This window comes from Manacus vitellinus, unplaced genomic scaffold (assembly GCF_001715985.3).
Source record: "Manacus vitellinus isolate BGI_N305 unplaced genomic scaffold, ASM171598v3 scaffold_48_pilon, whole genome shotgun sequence".
Classification (NCBI taxonomy): domain Eukaryota; kingdom Metazoa; phylum Chordata; class Aves; order Passeriformes; family Pipridae; genus Manacus; species Manacus vitellinus.
The window spans coordinates 1330408-1350775 of NW_021940593.1; the positions used below are offsets into that span (position 1 = coordinate 1330408).

The 20368-nt window shown below is 38.8% G+C and overlaps 1 protein-coding gene across 1 annotated transcript in view; it reads right to left on the reverse strand.

Annotated features, from left to right (window-relative positions):
- The window catches only part of CTNNA3 (catenin alpha 3), a 427660-nt gene that overhangs the window by 122375 nt on the left and 284917 nt on the right, over nucleotides 1-20368 (reverse strand). Inside the window, exon 11 of the mRNA XM_018079955.1 lies at nucleotides 7109-7265. Coding sequence (XP_017935444.1) covers nucleotides 7109-7265 — 157 coding nt within the window. The remainder of the gene's footprint in view (nucleotides 1-7108; nucleotides 7266-20368) is intronic.

Sequence of the window (20368 nt, forward strand, 5' to 3'; positions counted from 1 at the left end):
GCGCATATTTGTTCCCTCTGTGTTATCAGTAAATTACTTCCCTAGAACCAGGCCTGTGGACAAAATAAAGAGGGTAGGTTCTTTTTTCCTGTTTATTTTTGCTGGTGTTCAACTGAGGAAGCTTTGCTGAAATCAAATAAAAGCTACAAAAAAAAAGCAGAAAAAAAAATGTGGTCTCTTAGCTCTTGTTGGTGGCAATAAGACTACTGGCACCCACAAAAACTGCTTTCTTCAACAGCTTTACAGAAACATCCAACCTTCTACTGCTTTCCATTAACTAAAAAGAGTTTCTTATGGCACACACTAACACTGCAGTATCACAGTTTACCATTATGCTTGAAAGACTTAACAAATTCTTAGATTTCAAGGGAAGGATTATGAGACTGGAAACAAATTTCTAGACTGCACAATTTCAGACTTTTAGGGAATTCCTTGCACATTCCACACTTGGAGTGTAATCTTCTCAACTTCATTCAGTGGAAGAGACCTGCAACGTTTCCCTGGATCTCCCCTGAAAGTCTGTACATCACATCACACTTGAACAAGAGAACTATAGGAAGGTGGATTATGGCTCTTCTCCCTCTTTCCAGAAGTCACTGATTTGTGCCGATTCTTCACTTAAAGCATTATTCCCTTTTGTCTACTCAGGTTAGTTTGAATGATGTTTAGCCTCACCAAAGAACTTCCTTAGCAGTCGCACAAGTCTTCATCTATATAAGACACTTCAGTCCAATTCTTGTAAGAAGCTGAATTGTGGGGCACCCGTGTCCACATTACAGAATATTTTTCTGCTCACAAGGCTACAAGTGGCAGATTCTCCAGATTCTACTGCAGATTGATTTGCCCATGTCCACGTTTACCATTATCAGTTTAGCAGTGGAAAACTGCACAGGGGAGTCACACAAACCCTTACCTGAGGCAGACATGTAAGTCATTGCACTCCCTGTATCACTCCATCAGGTAAATGGCAAGGAACAGAATTTCTGGTAGAGAGACAGCAAACTGGACAAAACAATCCCAGCACCTAATGACTTATTACACATTTACCTTTAAAGAAATTACAATTCAAGGTGTTGAGGAGATGACAAGAGACGAAATGCACTTTAGAAAAATTGTTTTTTAAGAAGGTATGTGAAAGGGCAGAGAGTAGAGATGTAACTACACAACAGGAAAGGCTCTCTGTTATTTGCATACACTTGCATACATTTCAGGATGGGGATTTAGTCACAAATGAGGAGGAATGAGAAAAGAAATGAACAGGGAAATGTTTTTATGAAAATATGGAACTTCCATTTAGGCAGAAGAGGAGTTACTATTATAAGGATTTAAGCATAGTGATATTAGGAATATGACAGACCAAAACTCAAGGCAGCATAGGGGAGGTTGGAGAGAAGGCCCAGCAAATGAAATAATTACAGTTTGGGCAAGGACATTAAGACTAGGACAGCAAAGCAGCACAGGGGTCTGCCATGCAAGCTTTTCAAGAAGACAACAGAAAGGAAAAAAAACCACAGGTCCTGAGAATTTGGTATATATAAACACACTTTTGATGCTTTTCTTACCTGTACCATCCTTGTAAGAATTAACTCAGGGACTAAAAGATCTAAGTCTTCTCTTACTGGTTTTCTCACATGTGATAGTACTAAAATTGACTGCAATTAACATGTCACTGCAATTACACACCATTATCAGGAGCAGAAAACATCCATACAAAAGAAGGAAATACCAACATTTCAGATTTTCCATCTATATCCAGCAGGTTTATTAAGGCACTTAATTATTAAAATAACACAGAAGAATCAACATCATAAACTATGTTTCCAGCCTAAGTGTAGGAGCAGACAATAAAGAGTCAGTTTATGAGAGCAGAGCTGAGGATAAAACTTAGGATTTACAAACATAAACGAAATTACAAGCATAACAGAACTAGTTTCCTGGAAATTCATGCATCAAATGCAACAGCACATTTTAATTTATGAATCTGGAGATTTCACATCGTCGTGATAAATGGATGACAGTAATTTTTAAACCTAATGTCAGTGGGTTGTAAAGATTAATACCCACATTCTTCCTTGCATAAATTAACTATCCAAAACCGATAGGCTGAGACTGATTCTCTGTTCTTACGAGGTGTAACAAATCTACAAACAGCAGTATCATCATTTATAATGTCTCATAATTGCAATGACATTTTCTATACAAGTCATTAACTCTTGCTCTCCCTTATAAGGAGTAGACCTCCACTTAAGCTATTTGCAATCAGACCACTTTTTCACTTGTAAAGGCCTGATTTCATTGTTTTTTTTCTTCTGTAGTTCTAGTTCTCCTTTGAACACACATATGAATAAACAGCAAGAATAGAACACGATTAAAACAAAACAGAAAACCCGATTCCATGAAGATAGGTGAATGTGAAAAGGAAAGACTAATACACTTCAAAAAGTAAGAACAGCATTATTACCATATACATTTTATTATTATTAAATGTAATTTATAAGCATTTAAAAAAAAGGGAGGGGACCCAAAAATTGATGAATTAACAAGAACAAAAAAAAAAAACCCAACCTTCCACATGCTCACAATTTACTCTTTTTGATCTGCTACAGAATTCTCCTTTCCCCAGTGCTACACCAGAGAAGTACATGTATCACAGTGGGGCAGAACTGTCCATACACAAACATCCTGTTTTGGCAACCACACAAGTGGCTTGGAAAACAGCACAAGGAGATCTTTTCAGAGGGAGCTCAGTTCCTTCCCATCCTCTACCCACAGCTCCCTTCCTCAGCTTATTTTAAGCACAGAAACATAAAAGTCTGGATTCAAGAAACATAGGGACTAACCCACTTGCTACTTAGCTCAGTGCAAAATTTTTGTGGTGACACTAAAGGGAGTCACACTGTACCTTGGAAATGCCCACAGGAGAAACTCAGCCAAAAGTAACCCAGAACAACTCATCTCAATAACATCGTTTTACAGAATTACTTGTCCTCCAAAGCTCAGATGACACTGTGTGAAAAGTTCATACAAAATGTACGTTCCAAACCTGTTTAAAGTTAGGAATATGTATTTTGTGGTTTACATGATGCATCTGGTAGAAAAATTTGACATATCAATCTGTCAGAGATGCAATTTAACATAAACTTGAAAAGTAGGCAATTCTGTTGTACGATTTAGAGTTCTGAGTCACCAGAATTACTAGGGAAGGTGTGTTTACTGTATTTACAAAGAAGTTAACTATAATTTTGAATACAGTTTTAGTATTCCAGTATTAATCACTTCCCTCGCCAACCTGAAAGATGTAAAGTCAGTCAGGGCTGCAAACTCAGCCATCCAACTCAAATGTGAAGAGCTGCCCAAAAGAGCTCAGTATCCATTTTGAAAGAAGTATGTTATTTTAAAACTATTTTTCTCCCATGTTGCCATGTGGCATAGAATACTATATTCTGCAGAAAGAACAGACCCATTACGAACCAGTTCTGGTATTCCTTTCATCTCAAGCGTGACACAAAACACTCAATGTACATTATCTTTCCTAATCACTTTTCTGGAAAAGGTAGATACTATCTTCTATTACACTTAACTTTGCTGTTTGGACACTTTTAACTTTTCTATTTAGACAACTCTTCTATCTATTCAGAGCAATGTGAATGCTTTGCTTCCTCAGAACACAGTAATGGTGCTAACACCCTGAGGAGTAGACCAAGAGTGGCTTGCACTTACAATTACTCATTACTTCTTTGTATGCGAAGGTAATAAAAATTAAAAAAAGAAGTCTTCCCAAAGCAGGAAGGTGATTCTGCCATAGGGAAACATCTACTCAGCAGATCCCCTAAGAACGAGCCTGACACTTGAAGTTCAAACAAATTAAATTAACATGTGCCAGAAGGTTCTACCAAAGCTTACAAAAGATGTTCTGCACACAGTTTAAAGAAAATACATGACTATTTACTTTTTCTGGACCCCATCACATTTAGGCCTACACATCAGTGCTACCTGAGTTACAGGTTCTGCTTTTACTGACTGTGAAATGTTGTCAATCATTCAACTGTGTTCAACCAAAGAATGTAAAATACAGCAAAAAGCTAGGAGTCTACTCTGCAATGAGCAACCACCTGATGACTGATTTTTTTTTCCACAATTATTATTGGAATGCCTAATTTTATTCTTTGAGTCAAGGAAATGTTGAAAAAAAATATCTGAAATGTGCCATTTAAATGAATCATAGCTGCACAGTTTAAAAGAGATGCTTTGCTCAATGAATTTCAAAGAAGAATTTTAAAACTCAGGAGATTTCATAGTAAGTTAAAGAAATTCATGTATTAAATTCATTAGCAATTGATTTGTTTCATCTCTTCATTGACAGCTCCAGCAACACCTGCAGAAATTTCAGTTTTACCCTAACAGGAAAGATTTGCCCTATAAGCAACAGTGTCATGGTTTGAATCTTGTTTTCCCCCAGAGGTTAGAAAAGTGGTAGACCCCAAGGGGTGGAAACCCCTGGAAGTTTTGGAATTCTGTCCAATGGGCGCTCCTGCAAAAATGTCAACATATCACAAGCTCACCGGAAGAGAGGAGTTGTAGTTTTGGTTGTTGGTTGTTGGAGAGGTGGCCATGTTGTAGAGCCACGAGGAAGGGGCTCTGAGCCCCTTGGGCCCTCTGGGGCCTCCCAGCCCCTGGCTGGGGGCTGCGGGGACCTGGAACAGCATAAAGCTGGGCTAGGTGCCTGTAGTTATGCCGGGAGATGTTTTCTCCATGGGCGCAGAGCAGCAGCCGGCACTGACCAGAGAAACAGTGGCAGAGAGCCAGAGATAAGAACCTGAACTGAAGGAGCAGCAGAAACAACATGCAGCACCAGAGAAAGGACTCCTGGAAGGAGAGCCGGGAGAAAGAGAGCCAGCAGCCTGAGAGACAGAGTTCTGGGGGTAAGACTGTACCAGCCCCCAAACTCCTTTGAGATCCCTCTGAGAAAAGAGGGAGATGGACTCCTATTTGAGAGGAGCCTTGGAGTACAGCAGTACCGGAGAGAGAGGAGCTGAGAAGCTCAGAGCGTCCCGGAGCTGGACCGGGACGGCCAGAGGAATGCGGGGGGAGTTGACCTTGGCTCCCCCCCTTGCACTGCTGCCACGGTGGCAGCCTGAGAGACAGGGCACAGAGGCCCTGCAAGGAGCTGAGTCTCCTGGAGATACCAGACCGTCACGAAGACCCCCCTGTGTCTTCGTGATATGACGTGGTGATACGACCTTGTCTGGGGTTACGAAGCCCACGGAAGACCCCTCGGTTGGAGGCGATGGGGCCGAGAGAGGCTTGAATACCTCCCTCGTGAGTGCTGGCAGAAAGCCAGCTATCAGCTGCTGCATGCATGTGAAGAAGACAGACTGCTGCCTCAGAAGATGCTGCTGCTCAGAGACTGGAAGGGATCTGTCCTTCTTTCCCTCCTGGACTTTTATTTGGAGGGGAGAAGAGATCTGATCCACTGTAAATACATATGTCATGGTAGAGATAGTTTGTGATCATGTGTATAATGTGATATGGTATTTATTTGTACAGTCATTGTAATATATTCCCTTTCCCCCACTTTGAGTCTGGTGTGTTTTGTCTGGAAAAACCCATCTCACATTAGGTTGAGATGTGGGAGGGGGGATGGAGCTAGGGAATTGGATTTTGGGGCTATCTCAAACCATGACAAACAGGAAGGTTCGTAAGTGGAAAAAGTAATCCTCAGGTTATGTTTTTGTGTACTAAGATGTTGAGATACCTGTAGGAGAGTAACTCAGTGGATAATCAAATAGCACTATTTGCAGTAAATTCTTCTCCAGTGAAACCTAAATCACTTGCCAGGTACTTTTACCACTGTAAAGGAAGGAGAACTTCCATGCCCTGAGGAAAAGTCTGCATCCACATCAGCAGACCCAGAAAGGGCCTGAACAGGCATCTCTGCTTATGGTTTCTGCACTGTAATATCCACACCCTGATCACAAGAAAAAAACCACCACTCAAGTTTTTGGGACTCCAGTCCAGCAGCTTCCAGTCACCACAGTAGAGGTGATATTTTTGAAGATACCCAAATAAACTTCAGAGCAATAAATACCCAAGCTCTGTCTCCCTTTAAGGACAGTCTACCCCCATGTTTAACGAGCGAAACATAACTTGTACTCAGTTCTGACTTTATTTACAATGTTTTCCAACTATTGACATCTGCAGTCATTTTCCGTATTGCTGCATAAACTAAATAATCCTAAAAAATGGAACTAAGCCCAAAGGACGTGCCCAGAGAGAAATGGGCAAGCACAGGGCCCACTGACCATAAAGAAACACTGAAGTTAAACCGCATTTAATGAACATGAGGCAAATTTTTCCTTCCTTCCCAGTTTACGCTACTTTAAGAGAAGTCAAAAAGGTAGAATTATACAGATTTACAAGTGCTTCAGAATTAAAGATTTCTAGGCTATGCACATGAAGGTGTATGTTAGCAGGAGCAACACAGAAAAACAGTGCAACTGAAATGCTTTTGTTGAATACTTTTCATCACTGAGGGAGGAAACTTCCTTCAGAACTGGGATCTTTCAACTGTAAGAAATGAAGCAACTGTTTTCTATCTTCTGTTTAAATGCTGAAGACACTCACTGCTTCAGTAACTACAGTTTACTATCAAGGGTCTCTTCACTGAAGAGATCTGTAAGTACAGTTTGTGTGACAAATATTTGTAACACGGAAAATTCCACAAATTCTACTGTGCATTCCACAGTAACACGAGAGTGTCCTGTTTAAGGTGTATGCACACTCGTCTGTACTTCTTCTCTTAGAAGGAGATTCTCACAGCTCCAGAGAGGATTTTGAATCTGAAGAGGTAGATGAATCCCTTGTGAGGATGCACAAATGTGCCCCTGTCACACCCATTGCACTCCCTGCAGCTGATCTGCTCAAGGAACTTCCACCCAGCTCTACATTGTGCAGAGCAGAAATATCCACTGTGTGGGGACATTTTAAACACAAGCAACGGCTTCACAAAACCTCACACAATCTAATCTTCCCCTGGTTTCCTACTGACAAGTGATGAAAAGTTTTCAAAGCACGTAAAGGAATAATTAGATTCTGAAAATTATCATACCTGATACAGCAAGAAAATCATCAATACTTGTTATATCATCCACAGCTTCAGTAAGAACATGGATGTGATTCTCCCATGTACTCCTATACATCTCCATGTTGTTTTTCACAACTTGACTTTTTGGTCTGGCAGCAAGAGCTAAAGCAGCATTAATGACCTGTACCAAAAATAAAAACAAAACCCAACTAAATAATTTTGTCTTCAGAAATCAAATGTTATGTTTTACTTAGCATTGTAGAGCAGCATTCCTGTTCTCCATGCAACACCTTTGCTCAGCTTTTGTTTCTGTTCTCAAGTAGAAATATCAGTCAGATGTTGCTTAGGCCAACTTTCATTATGGCTTCAAAAAGCTCAATGGAACAGGACAGCAAAAATCCCAACAATTTATTTTTGGTTGGAGAATTCATATTGTTCCAAGTTTGTAGAATACTAATACAAGGAGGTTTTTACTTACTCACACTTCAGGCACACACTCAGCAGTACAGCAAACATCACCACTTCAGTTTTGAGTTAAATTCTTTTACATCAAGAGCCTATTATGGAGTACCTTCACTGAAAGGTATTATCAGCCTCTGTCATGGAAAAGTGGGAGGTTTTGCCAGGCCAACAGGTATCTTTAGGATTAGAGGCATGGGACATAACACAAACTACATCTATATAAAAGCAGCAGACTGCTATTGCTAAATCAACCTGGCCTAAAAACAGGAACTATATTCACATGAAGAGGGTAGAGTTCATCTCTCCCAAGAAAGACTAACTGAATATGCAAATACTGGATTACTTCTGCAGATACTTCAGTCAGTTAATTACCTACAGAGGTTTTTTCCTAGTATTGTTTTTTTGTTGATGTTGTATCTATAAACATTTTTTAATTAAACTAACACATATCCCAGGTAGAAGCTGAACATTAACCTTTTTTCCTCTTCCCAATATTGCTTATTTATCAAGGGGAGAATGATTTTAAGACTACAAAACACAACGTAAAGCAAAATACAGGAAGAATAAAACCAACATGCCCCACCAATCCTCAGTGCTGACAGTACACATTCATGAAATATTCCTGCATATTGTGCCACTATAATCAAGTCTTGGCACCAACTAGAAAAATCCTCTTCTAAGGCCATCTGATGTGTCCTTACAATAATAACAATCCTCTTGACCCTGTTCTGGATAATAAGCTAAATCTGTAATCAGTTTTGTTTGGTCGGTATTTTTACAAACCACATGAACTTACAGAGCTAGTGAAATTTAAACAAATGACAAAATTACTAATATTTGCGCTCTCATAATGAAGGAACATACACAGTTAGGTTTTCACAAGACTACTACTGGGACGGAGTCTTTTTTGCTAATGATTTTGATGAGGAAGAATAGACCACCTCATTATTTTATCAGGCATGGAGAAGGCAGAGAGAATGTAACTACAATAAAGAAAAGGATAAGATACCTTCACCAATTTCACAGGAGATAAAAAAAAAAACCAAACAACAGAATTCTGTCCCAGAAGTACAAACATAAAAGCTTAAAAATATTTTATTCTCCAAGAAAGGAAAAAAATCCAATAGGCAAAACAAATTTGAAATTGGAAAAAAGTGGACAGGTTGTTTTAAAAATACCTGATAATAAGATCATAGGGAATGCTCTTTAAAACAAGAAAACATTTTAAAAAAAATCAAAAGCACCTCAAAATCCATGACTGCCAGCGAAGATTTTGGCAGTTTGGCTATGAAACAATCTTTTTACCAAGTACAGCTCACCAAGCCATGCAGCACACACCTAATAAAGTCTAAAGGCTCATTTCAAACAAGTCTGATTTCAGGCAGAATCCTTTAAACAAAACCACTGACTTTTGAAACAGCAGATGTTAGAAGTGGGTGATGATACTGCTCCAGCCAGGCCTATTAAGGGCTTAGACCTGACTACTCTTTTTCCTTTTTTAATTTGGTTTGTGCTAAACACAGGGTTTGCCCCATCATTTTCAGACATCCTTTTACTACAGACTTTCAGTACGTTTCATAAAACCTCATTTTATCCATACTTCAGATCTACAAAATCTTCAGCAAAAGCATTTATTGGCTGTATCATCTGGCACAAGATCTGTCTTGATCATTTATGGTTCTGCCACCTGAAAAACAGCAACAGCAATGCTGACACAGATGACATGGGGGATCACTGACATCTTATCAGAATGTTGAGATTAAAAACAAGTCACCAGGGACTTTGAAGCCCAAAAGACACCAACAAAAGGTGCCCACATCCTTGGCATAAGCAAACTACTGTCATAAACCTTCTGCCTGCGTCCCCACAGGCACTATTCAGTTGCAGCACCACTTCGGAAACAGGGGCTCTTCCTGCAGACACTTATGCTTGGATAGCTAATTGCTTCTGGCTTCTCACATCAGTCTACAGACCACACAAGCTGCTGAAGGCTTTAATTTCCATTTACATGCATTGCTTCAACTGAAGGCTGTGCAAGGACCAATTTGTTTTTGTTTTCATGAGAGTTAGAGCAAGAAATAAAAGAGATCATAGGGGTCCCTTTCTATAAAGATAAATGTTCAGCATTTTCCTGTTAGAGCATTACCTTGGTCACTAAATACACCCTTTGAATAAAAACTTCAAGGTAGGCAATAACATGCAGTGCTAAAATCAGTCTTGCATGACTTGCCATTTCACCACTAACACAAACTACTTCCTCTGTTTATTAAAACAAATGCTGGAAATTCAAAAGATGTAACTAAGCAGTTTACAAGCAGCTTTTCAATTTTGTTACCAGGAGCTGTGGTGATGGAGTCCACCGCTGAAGATTTCTACTGGGTTGAAGGTGCTTCACCAACAGGATAAAACACTTTTGTTTCTAATCTCTGAGTAACTGCAGACTGTGGCTATTGCAACTCACTTGGTAAAACTAATAAAAAAATGTACAAATGAACAAACTAAAGTAGGAAAGGGCCTGCACTAACACTTTCCCTTTCCTTTATCCCATTTAAAACAAACTGGAAGCTCACTTCCTAAACATTGTTCTCCCAGGTGTAGACTAGAGGCACAATGGCTTCTCATTAATGCCCAGTTTTAGCTCCCAGGGATGGCAAACGAGGAAGAAAACATGGTGACTCCAGACTTGCCCAAAGACCACATTTTTAAAACAATTGTTCATTTAGTACTTCAGGAGTACCACTGCTGGGAACAGCACATACCACATCCTTCAAGTCCCCACGGAAACTTGCCCAGGACAAAAGCAACCCAAAAAGTTTCAGCCCAGTGCCCAAATCTCTTGGGTCGAGAGATGTGATGTTGTTTCTATATGAAGTGTAGAATACAAACACAGAAAATTCAGTGTAGTAATAGTGCTCTTCCATATATTTTTTAAAATAACATAAGTGGTTTAACCACTTTAGGAATTAGTAATTTTAGAAATCAGCAGAAAACTGTTCCCTTTGTCCCTGAGAAAAGATTCGTTGTTTTTCAAGGTACAAGGCACACTGATAAGCATTTACACTTCAGTAATTTATTCTACTCTATCTTAGCTTTGCTTTCATCAACCAGAACACAGCATATCATCAGGGAAAAACAAACAAACAAACAAATTTTGGTAAACACAAAGAACAATTTATAAAGCAAGCAACTCTCTTAATGTCACTACTTGTCACTACTCCAAAACTATACCCAGAAAACATGCAGTAGAGCAACAACAGGACAATGTCTATGTGCACAAATATATGGAAAAGGATTAGAAAGCAGAAGAAAAACAGCATATCAGGGCATTTTTGTTATGATGTGAAACACACCCAAAAACCCAATCCAATGCCAAACCCTGTATATGTCAGGCATTTTGCAACAAATATTTTGAGCTTCCATCAAGTGGAGATCCAGCCCAGATTTTGTTTTTTAAGGTGTGAACTGCATAAATCTGCAGCAGGCAGGAAAAAATACTACTCATTTAATACAGAAGGAGAACTGCTCTGCCTCTGTTACTCTGAACATTTGAGTATTCCACAGTTGCACAGAAGAAATCACCTCCAGTTTCTCTATTTCAGTATCAATATCAAAGATACAATAACTTTCCACATGCAATGCAATATATTAAAGCCCATTTCTGTTTGTCTCTACAGCAGCTCCCCCAATCTTCTCCTAAAAGTAAGACATTTGCAGGAGTTGAGAACTTCACTGTTTTCATTCCTATCACACTTAATCCAATTTCACAGGATCAATTTTCTAAGCCAGGGGCTCAAAATTTCACCTCAATAATTCTCAGGTCACACTGGTCCTGTTTTCATTCACCACACTAACTAGTTTAGGTTTTAAAATGTGTCCAACAAGACTGGAATACTAAACAGGTAATTTCTAACTTTTCTGTTTAAACCTCTAATAAGATATATGAAAGTCAAACACTATTTCTGGTTGAATACAATAAAGTCTTTTTCTTACTCTATTTTCTTCTTTGTTTTGGTAGATTTATCAGGTTGGCCCTGCCAAAAGTCACAATGAGACTGTGTAAAAAGCTGTTTCAGTATCAGAACCAACATTTTTTATGTTGCCAAATCAACTTTTATCTTGTCAAATGCAATAAAGAGGTAAACTGCCTGGGAAGATTACCAAAACTGTTAAAGAATGTAGTCAACTTTATTAAATGGGTGAATTTAGAAAACAAGATGACCCCAGATATCTCTGGAAATGAAGTCCCAAAATCTTCAGTAAATGCAAAAGCTACAGCACAGGTAGACAGCACCCTCATCTAACAGTACAGAGACTGCACTGGTTCACAGTCTGATGGGCTGAGGGTGCACGAGAAGCCCCAAACCATCAGTCTAACCACCTAAATAACACAAACCAGAGAATTCACCTAAGGCCTCCCTCAGCAAATTTACAGCTAGAAGTTAAATCAGTTATATTATACACAAAGGTAGTTAATCCTGAATTAAGTATTTCAGGTGACACTGTTCCTCATGGTTCCTGAGGTAAATGGCTCTGATGTTAAATATCCTATGAAGAGAAGACTTCGCTCCACTTTGAATAAACATGGCTTCCATAAGCGTGACAACACCTACATTCCATAGAACAATTCAGATTGACAGTAATGAAACCAAACTCCTGTCATATCTAAGTTGGAGAGCACACTATAGACCACATCTTCGTTTTGCCTGGGAACCATGTCAAGGTGAGGGATTAAGAGTCAAGCAAGGTTCCTAAAGCTTGGCTAAGCCCAGCTGTCCTGCTGCCTTTGTCCTATCTGGAGCTGTCCCAAAAGCCATGATCCACAACACATATGATTTAGACTAGGTATTTTTAATGTGGTCTAAGAAACTTGAAGAGATACCTTATCACATAAGTAGAATGGAGATTTTAAACCTCCTTTTCCTGTAAAAAGAAGAAAAATCAGAAAAAGAAAAAAAAAAAACAACACGAGGCCTTTCACAGTCTCACCAACAGGAAACTAAGCTGAAAAAAGTTTTAGCCAGTTCCTTAGGCTTCGTGGGGCTTAGGTTTTCTACCTCATTCCAACTATCAGTCATGGAGTAAATTTACCATCTGAACTGACCACAAGAAACAATGAAAGCAAAACTAATCTGACATCACTGCTTCATCACTGCATCCCAATCTAAAACTGAGTTACAATTTGTCACTGGCCAATTAAAAACAGCCTTCCTGTACCTTATTACAGCATATTAGGCTGTTCCAATTCCATCATTACTTTTTCCCCATTTTTATTTCTGTACTGCAGATTTCAAAATTCAGGTAAATGTTCCCAGAAAGCTGGTACTCCTCCTGCTCACTGCTTGGGCATAACACTAGTTGCTAAACTAACAGTTCTCAAATATATCCTTGGACTTCTGAGCAGAAGTTAGATGAGGACTGCATTTACTATTATTAGTTGTACAGCAGTAACACACATACGTCCTCATCAAGGACAGGATACACCATATTCTACACACTCCATTGAATGCAAGCCACTCTCAAAAAGTTAACAGAGCAGTGGCAGAGGATTCTATAAATTGAGGGAATCTTGAGGACAGAGCAACATGATGACAGTTCTAAGATATCCTACACACCTCCTACTATCCAGCTTCTGAACAGCTGGTTGTTACATAAAAATACAGGTAAGTTAAAATGAAATCTGAGGCATACACAGTACAAGAAGCTTTCAGGGACCTACTCCTGTGCATGATGGGTTAAAAGGGGAGCAAGGGTGGGGAACAAAACAAAACCAAAGCAAAGCCCCAACAATCTTACAAAACATTCATGCAGCATTCATGCAGTCAGCTTAAGACTACGGCACAATTACTCCTTTACTGTAGAAATAATTTGGAGCCCAACAGACATCCACCCTGTCACACGAGGGAGGGAGGTGAAGTTCAGTGAGATGGTGCCTTTAGGTAAGGATGAATCATCCAGCTTAAGGTCAGGCAAAAGGGGACAACACAAGAGTACAAAGTTCATATGCAGGGTGTGAGTAACATTACAAGAGAAAACTTTTGTAGTGTTTTAATTAAATAAGGGAAGAAGCAATTGCAGTGATATGGCAGTGACTACAGCAGAAGAAAACTAGAAATTCATTAGAAATAAAGTAAAAGAAGATTCTGAAAACTGTTAGCCTCTCTACCCAAATCAATAAAAAGTCTTAATTAATAGCTTGAGTTTTGTTTGATGATTATCTTTTTTGCAGATTAACAGGAGCTGGCTGCCCAGATTTACATTCATCTGCACCTCCAGCAGATTAATTTCCAACAAAATTAAGAGGGCAAATACATCAACTTGACACAGTAACAGCAGAGCCCAGTTCAGTCAAATATTTCACAGATGCTAGACAAATTTACCTCCAAGAAAAGAAGGGTCAGTTCTGCCCTAGTGTAAGCTGCTACAGCAAAGTTGAAAGAGCTCACCCCAGGATATCCCCATTTAGCAATCAAATCAAAACAAGAACTTGTACACCCGTGTTTGGGAATAAGTATTCTCAAACCATTTTATCCACCTGGGTGAGTGATAATAACTCAGAAGTCTACATGTAATCACGATCTACGTGTAACAGTGTACAATTCCAGGTGATGGGGGAGAGAGCGTATTTAAGCTCCCTCTCATTCTGAGCTGAATTCTCAAACAACTCTCTCATTCATCTCACTTTTCGCAACATGTGGAACCTGCCTTTCAGTCACCTGCACCTTCATACGCCTATGCCATCGATTTTCTTACAATCCTGCCCCTACAGGAGGCTGCTACAAAGGTCAGGGTGCCACAATTCCCCTGCTCTACTGACAAACTGAAGTTAATAGTCATTAAGAAATATCCTACCACAATCAATGCACTGTGTTTTCTGCATGCAGTATCATCTCCAATTACATGCAACAACACCCCAAAAGCAGCTACCACATCACAAACAAGAACTTCAGAAACCTGTTTCTGAAACAACAGTCTTTTCTATGTAGAACTCAATTCAGCCTTAAGATCTTGTTTTGAAAAGTGTGGGGTGCCCAATAAAAAGAGGCTTCTGACACTGAATTTACATTTCTGGTTGTTTCACATTCAGCCTCTCATTTTCTTTTCTCCACTGGCCATGCTGTGCCCCCTTCACTCACCCTGAGCAGTAAACAAACCTAGAGGGACTAATATTTCAAAGAGATTTACATGAAAAGCACAATTTCTACAAGCACAGGCAACTTTGTTCTTCAGTTTTTACTGTCAAGTGGTCATCTACTTCACCCTGACCTTCAGAATACTGACACGTTCATTTGCTCTGCATGGATGGGGTGTTCATCTCTGAGAGAAAGACATGGATAACGACACAGAAAAATAACATCCAAACAATAGTATGTGTATGGAAAATGGATTGTACTCAACCTAGAGTTGAGGAAAAGCAGACTTTTAGCCACACCTACCAAAAGTTCACCACTTATGCATAGATTACAAAGCTTTAGTACCAACCTCTAGTGCAGGAATGTTAAAAACAGGCTCACAAGGCAAAGTCCGGATGAGGACTCTGCTTGTCTCTAGTTTCACCAAATTGCCAAAGAGAACAGTCTGCAAAGCTGATGTTCCTGAAGAACTGCTCGTGTTCATGGAGGATGTAAAATGACACAAAACACTCTTCATTTGCATGCAGGGTTAATGTCTCCAAGATCTGATACATGACTGAGAATCCTGGCATCAAACATAAAACTAACTCGTGTTTCTTAGCATTAAAACTGCACATCTATCATATATACGTTAATAAAATCTCTTAGGAATAAGAATTATTTTGTACCTTATTATAGGATCACTAAACGTAGTTAAAACTGGTAGGTTTAACTGCCACCCTGCTCCCTGAAAAACAGTAACAATCCATACTTGCTCCAGTGCAAAATCACCCAGAGATTTTGGAGTGAAAAGTTTTGAGCTGAATGTAGGCTGGAATTCCTTGGGAGCCAAAAGCAAAGAAATTATTTCCACTCTGTTTTTCCAGTGTATAGGATAGTGGGCTCTACATTCACATAAATAAACAGAAAAGTAATTCAAAGCATCGGACTTGACCACAGATTTTTGCTACTGGAAGATGAAACTTAGAGGGTCCATATTTTTATAGCTAAAGAAACTACAGTGGGATGTTGTGAGACACTGGATCAGTAAAAGTATTGTTTTACTGTTGGGGCAGAACCAACTCAGGGCAGCGGAAGGAAGGGCCTTCCACAGGATTCTTTGGTGGTAGCTATTTTTCTCTTAATATCTTTTCCTGATCTCTTTTCTCTCTCCAGCTATTTACTCCTGTTTCTTCTCTTAATCTCTTTCTTTCTTTACTCTTTTCTTAATCTCTTCTGGGTAACTTAAAACCAGTGGGCTGTATTCTGCTAAGTTGTGTGGGTGCTTTGTGGAATGCTCTATGTTGGTTGTAGGTCACCCCTTTTAAACCTTCGCCAAAAGCCTTATTTCCTCCTGAAATTAAAAGTGTCTCCTGGGAAATGTGTGGAGGCTTTCTCTCTTTCGGCTATCTCAACATATTAAGAACCAAATGCTCTGCAAAAGTTTGGTGGGCGAGCTCTTGGAGTCTTAAATGTAATTTTTAATCCCAATTCATTTATGTAATGTGAACAGTTTCTAAGCATACCTCAAGAAGATTAACTGGGGTATGTGCACAAGTAACACAACAAAAGAACACAGAAAACTGATTTCTGAGCTTTTAAAAGTTGGATTTTTTCCCAAGCTATTACTAAATTTATCATCTCACACCACTTCAGAAAAGAAATTGCACTGCTTGGGACCGTAAGGAAGAAAACTCGTGTCCAACTGGTTTTGATGCAAGAGAACCTGAGGTTTTTCTTCCTTCTTTCAAAAACGATCATCTGAATGTCTAAAAACCAATCTTGCAGGTGGGATGGAGTAAGTTACTTGACATGACACGGTCTGGGAACCACCTGGCTGGGGGGGCAGTTCCCCTGGAAAAGGACCTGCCTTGAGAAGAAGGCTGTACACATCCCAAGGTCCCTTCCAACCTGAACTGTTACTGTTTTCAAATGCAGTTACAAAACAACTATATGATACTTACTTAATTACTGACACTGATTCCTTCAGGGGCAAGAATGACTCACTTCTCGGGGATACTCTAAGACAGGTAATAGAAATGCAAACAGAATGCAGCAACATCATGAAATATTATTTCCTGACACAAGAGTTACTACAAAAGAAACCACAGAAACATGCTGGTAGTCTGCTATTTTTGTTCTTTAAAAAAAAAACCCAAACACACAAACATTTTGTGGAGTTTATTTCTGTCAAGCTGTGCCTTGTACTTCTCTTAAAACAGTGGGGGAGCTTAAATATCCAGATATGCCCAAGCTCTGTAAGAAAGCATATGTATTTACTACTAACTCTAGAAACAAACTTGCAAGCCAAAAAATCCCACTATAATAATAAAAAGGCACAAGATTATGTGACACTGTTGCTTTGGCATCTGCCATAAAAAGCTATTAAAATAACAAAGATATGAAAGAAACCCATAACAATTTAAAAGCTTTGAAAACTGAGTATCTTGTATACAAAATATTTAAGCATAAAATATATTTCAGTCAATATAATTAAATAAAATTGAGATCGTGTTGATAACAGCCCAAGACAATACAGACAAATTCTACCCAAGAGCTAAATGCATTCCAAGAGGAAATAAATTACTGGCTATATTTATTACTAAAATCAACTTTAATTGTTCTGTAAATTTAAAAGATGAAATCTACCTCCACAGAAAATGTCTAAAAGGAGATGCAGAGTTAAGGAATACTCTTTAATCATTATCTCAAAAGTGACATACAAGACAAAGCAAGACTGTACTTCCACAAGAAACACTTCTGAACATAGGAAAAGTTCCATCCACAGCACACTTCTCTCTTTCACAACATCCTGAAAAACTTCTACCACAGCAGCATTATCCAGTACTGATAGTTATGAGGATTTAGGTGTACACGTGTTATGTGACCATAAGGTTTCACATTATATTCAGAACAGATAAGACACCTACTGCTTCAGACAGACTCAAAAAATCCAACAAGAAACAATGATGCAATAATAAGAACACTGCAATCCCTAGAATACTATCTGCAGTGGTAAAAACACTTAGGGCAAATTACGATCCAAGACAAAATGTCAAAGTCCTATTTGCAATCTCTTTCTACCTTGGCAGAAATAGGATTTAAAGAACTTACTCTATGTTTCTCTTTCTTTCTCTTATCCCACAGTTTAAAGCAGGAAGGACGGATTGCACCGGAGGCACTTGGTTTGACTGTGACATAATTGACTATGTTTGGTAATAAGCTTTAGAAGTTATATATGGGTTTATTTGTTCTGAGATTATGAGGCAACTTTAAGCTTTGAGAACACATAACTGAACAAAGTAGAGATATATTAACCCACTGTTCAAATCTAGCAAAGGCCTTCTTGTTACCCACCATTGAGGGAAGATTTAATTTCTACATTGTTATTACAAGCTGCTGATCATGGAACTTGCGAATAAATTAAGAGCGCACAGGTAAAGCAACCCCTCAAGAACAAACAGACTTGTGGGGTAGGGGGTAAGCCAAAAATTCTACAAACATTATTGATCTGATACTCCAGGCAAGAAATTAAATAAAATCCTGCCTGGCTTTTATCTCTGATGTCTGGGCAGTGGTTGCCAGCAATACGCAGAAATATGTTCTTATTACATCGGGATAAAGTTTTTGTACTTTATTAAAAAAAAAAAAACTGTGTAATTTCACTCAAAAGCATACCTTCTAACTGCTGAGAGGCATGGTGAACTCTTGAGAAAGAAAATAAAAGCAAACACAAATCCAGCCAAACCAAAACCACACGCACCAAACAACCCTCTAAAGCTCCCCCTACCCTGCACACACCTATGCCTTGGTTTCATACAGGGACTACACACGTATTTCTGAATGCACGTTGAACCCTCCTACAGAAAAAGCACACGAGTTATCTTTAACAAAAGAGACATTGCCATTATTTTAGTTTAAAGTGTTACGGAAGTGGGATAAAACTGAAAATGCAGTAAAGTATTCAGGATTCACATTTGGGTGGACAGTTACTTTGTTTTTCAGAGACAGATGACAGAATAGGCTGAACACTTAAAGACTGCTTCTTAAACCAATCTGATGGCACCCCCCACCCAGAACTAATTCACTTGACCTGACAAGTGAAACAGACAACAAATTCCAAAATATGTTGGGCTTTTTTGCATGGAATTCCTCATTTCAGTTCTGTACCTTCACTTTCTCTATCTTGCACTACTGAAACCAAAGCAGCAAGAATAAACAAACATTTCTGTTTCTGCCTTGTGGAGTACAGCATCTGTAAATGACCTAGGGGACGTTTTGGATACGATATTCAAACCTACAGGGATGAATTTCACAAATCCCCTATTTTATTTCAAGAATAAAAAGTCCATTTTTTGACCCAAACAAAAAAAAAATTGCTATTCCTCAAACTGTATTTTCTGTATTAGATATACACCCATTATCCAGGATATAATTTAGGATCCAGCAAATCGTAACACTGGTAAACTACTTCCAGTAATTTTAGCTGCAGTCTTAACATGCTAACCAAACAATTACTTTCTTGTATCCATAGTTTGCCTACATGGGGGACAACGAGATTCTGCTCAGAAAGCATAAAACAATTCACCCAACTTCATCAAGCCTTGAGCAATGCATTCTAGAATAAAATTCTAATTTCAAGATATAGATTCTTGAAATGGATGGCTAAAATAATCCTCAAGACTTACTGATACATCAACCACAGACTATGCTGAGTTGGAAGGGACCCACAAGGATCATCGAGTCCAACCCTCAGCCCTGCACAGGACCTTCCCCAAGAGTCACATCCTGTGCCCAGGAGTATCATCCCAATGCTTCTAGAACTCTGGCAGGAAAGAGGAAACAAAAAAATATTCAAAACTGAGTTCTGCTAATAATTTTTTCCTTTGTTATTTTATACTCAAAAGCACACTGGAAGTCCTATTTCAGCAGTGCTGCATCCAGAACTGGAGCTCAGCTCCCTGCAGTTTGCTATAAACAGATTGAACTGAGAACACAAAGTCTCTTCATGGAGCAAAGCTTTTTAAGGATGACTTTTCTACATTTCTACATTTTTCTTAAGCCGTGTAAATGTTCTGTCACAGTATACCAACACTGCCCATTATAGTGGTATAAAACTTATCAGCACCAGAGATAGCTGGGTTTGCTGATCAAACTGGGATAAGGCATACTGTCAACAGCACAAGCTACAGTACAGCTTCCCAGAGGATGCAGGCATTAAGAAAAATCTCCATGGGAGTTTACAGTCTCAGGACTTAATCTCAAAAGGAGTTCAACAGAAAAAAAATCCCTGTGTTTGAATACAACAGCCATAATTATCAATTAAATTAATTGCATACTCAAATTACAACGTAAAACTGAAGTTTATATCATTTACCTTCTATGTATTGGATTTCATATCCAAGTAAACCTTTAGTCCGATTTATAATGGAATGCATATAAAATAGAAAGGTCCTTATGGATTATTCATTCATGCACCGAACTTTATAGAGATGAAATAAAACTGTATGAGACCTGGCACAATTACAGTGTAACTACACTGCAGCTACAGTCTTTGAATACATGGTAATATGAACACACATATGGATTACATTTATATACTGGGGAGGAAAGGACAGCAGTAAAGCTCAACATTTATGCCACAGTTGTTGCTTCACGTACAGTTTGAATTATATTATGCCAAATCCAAACCAAACAGCAATAATACAAATAA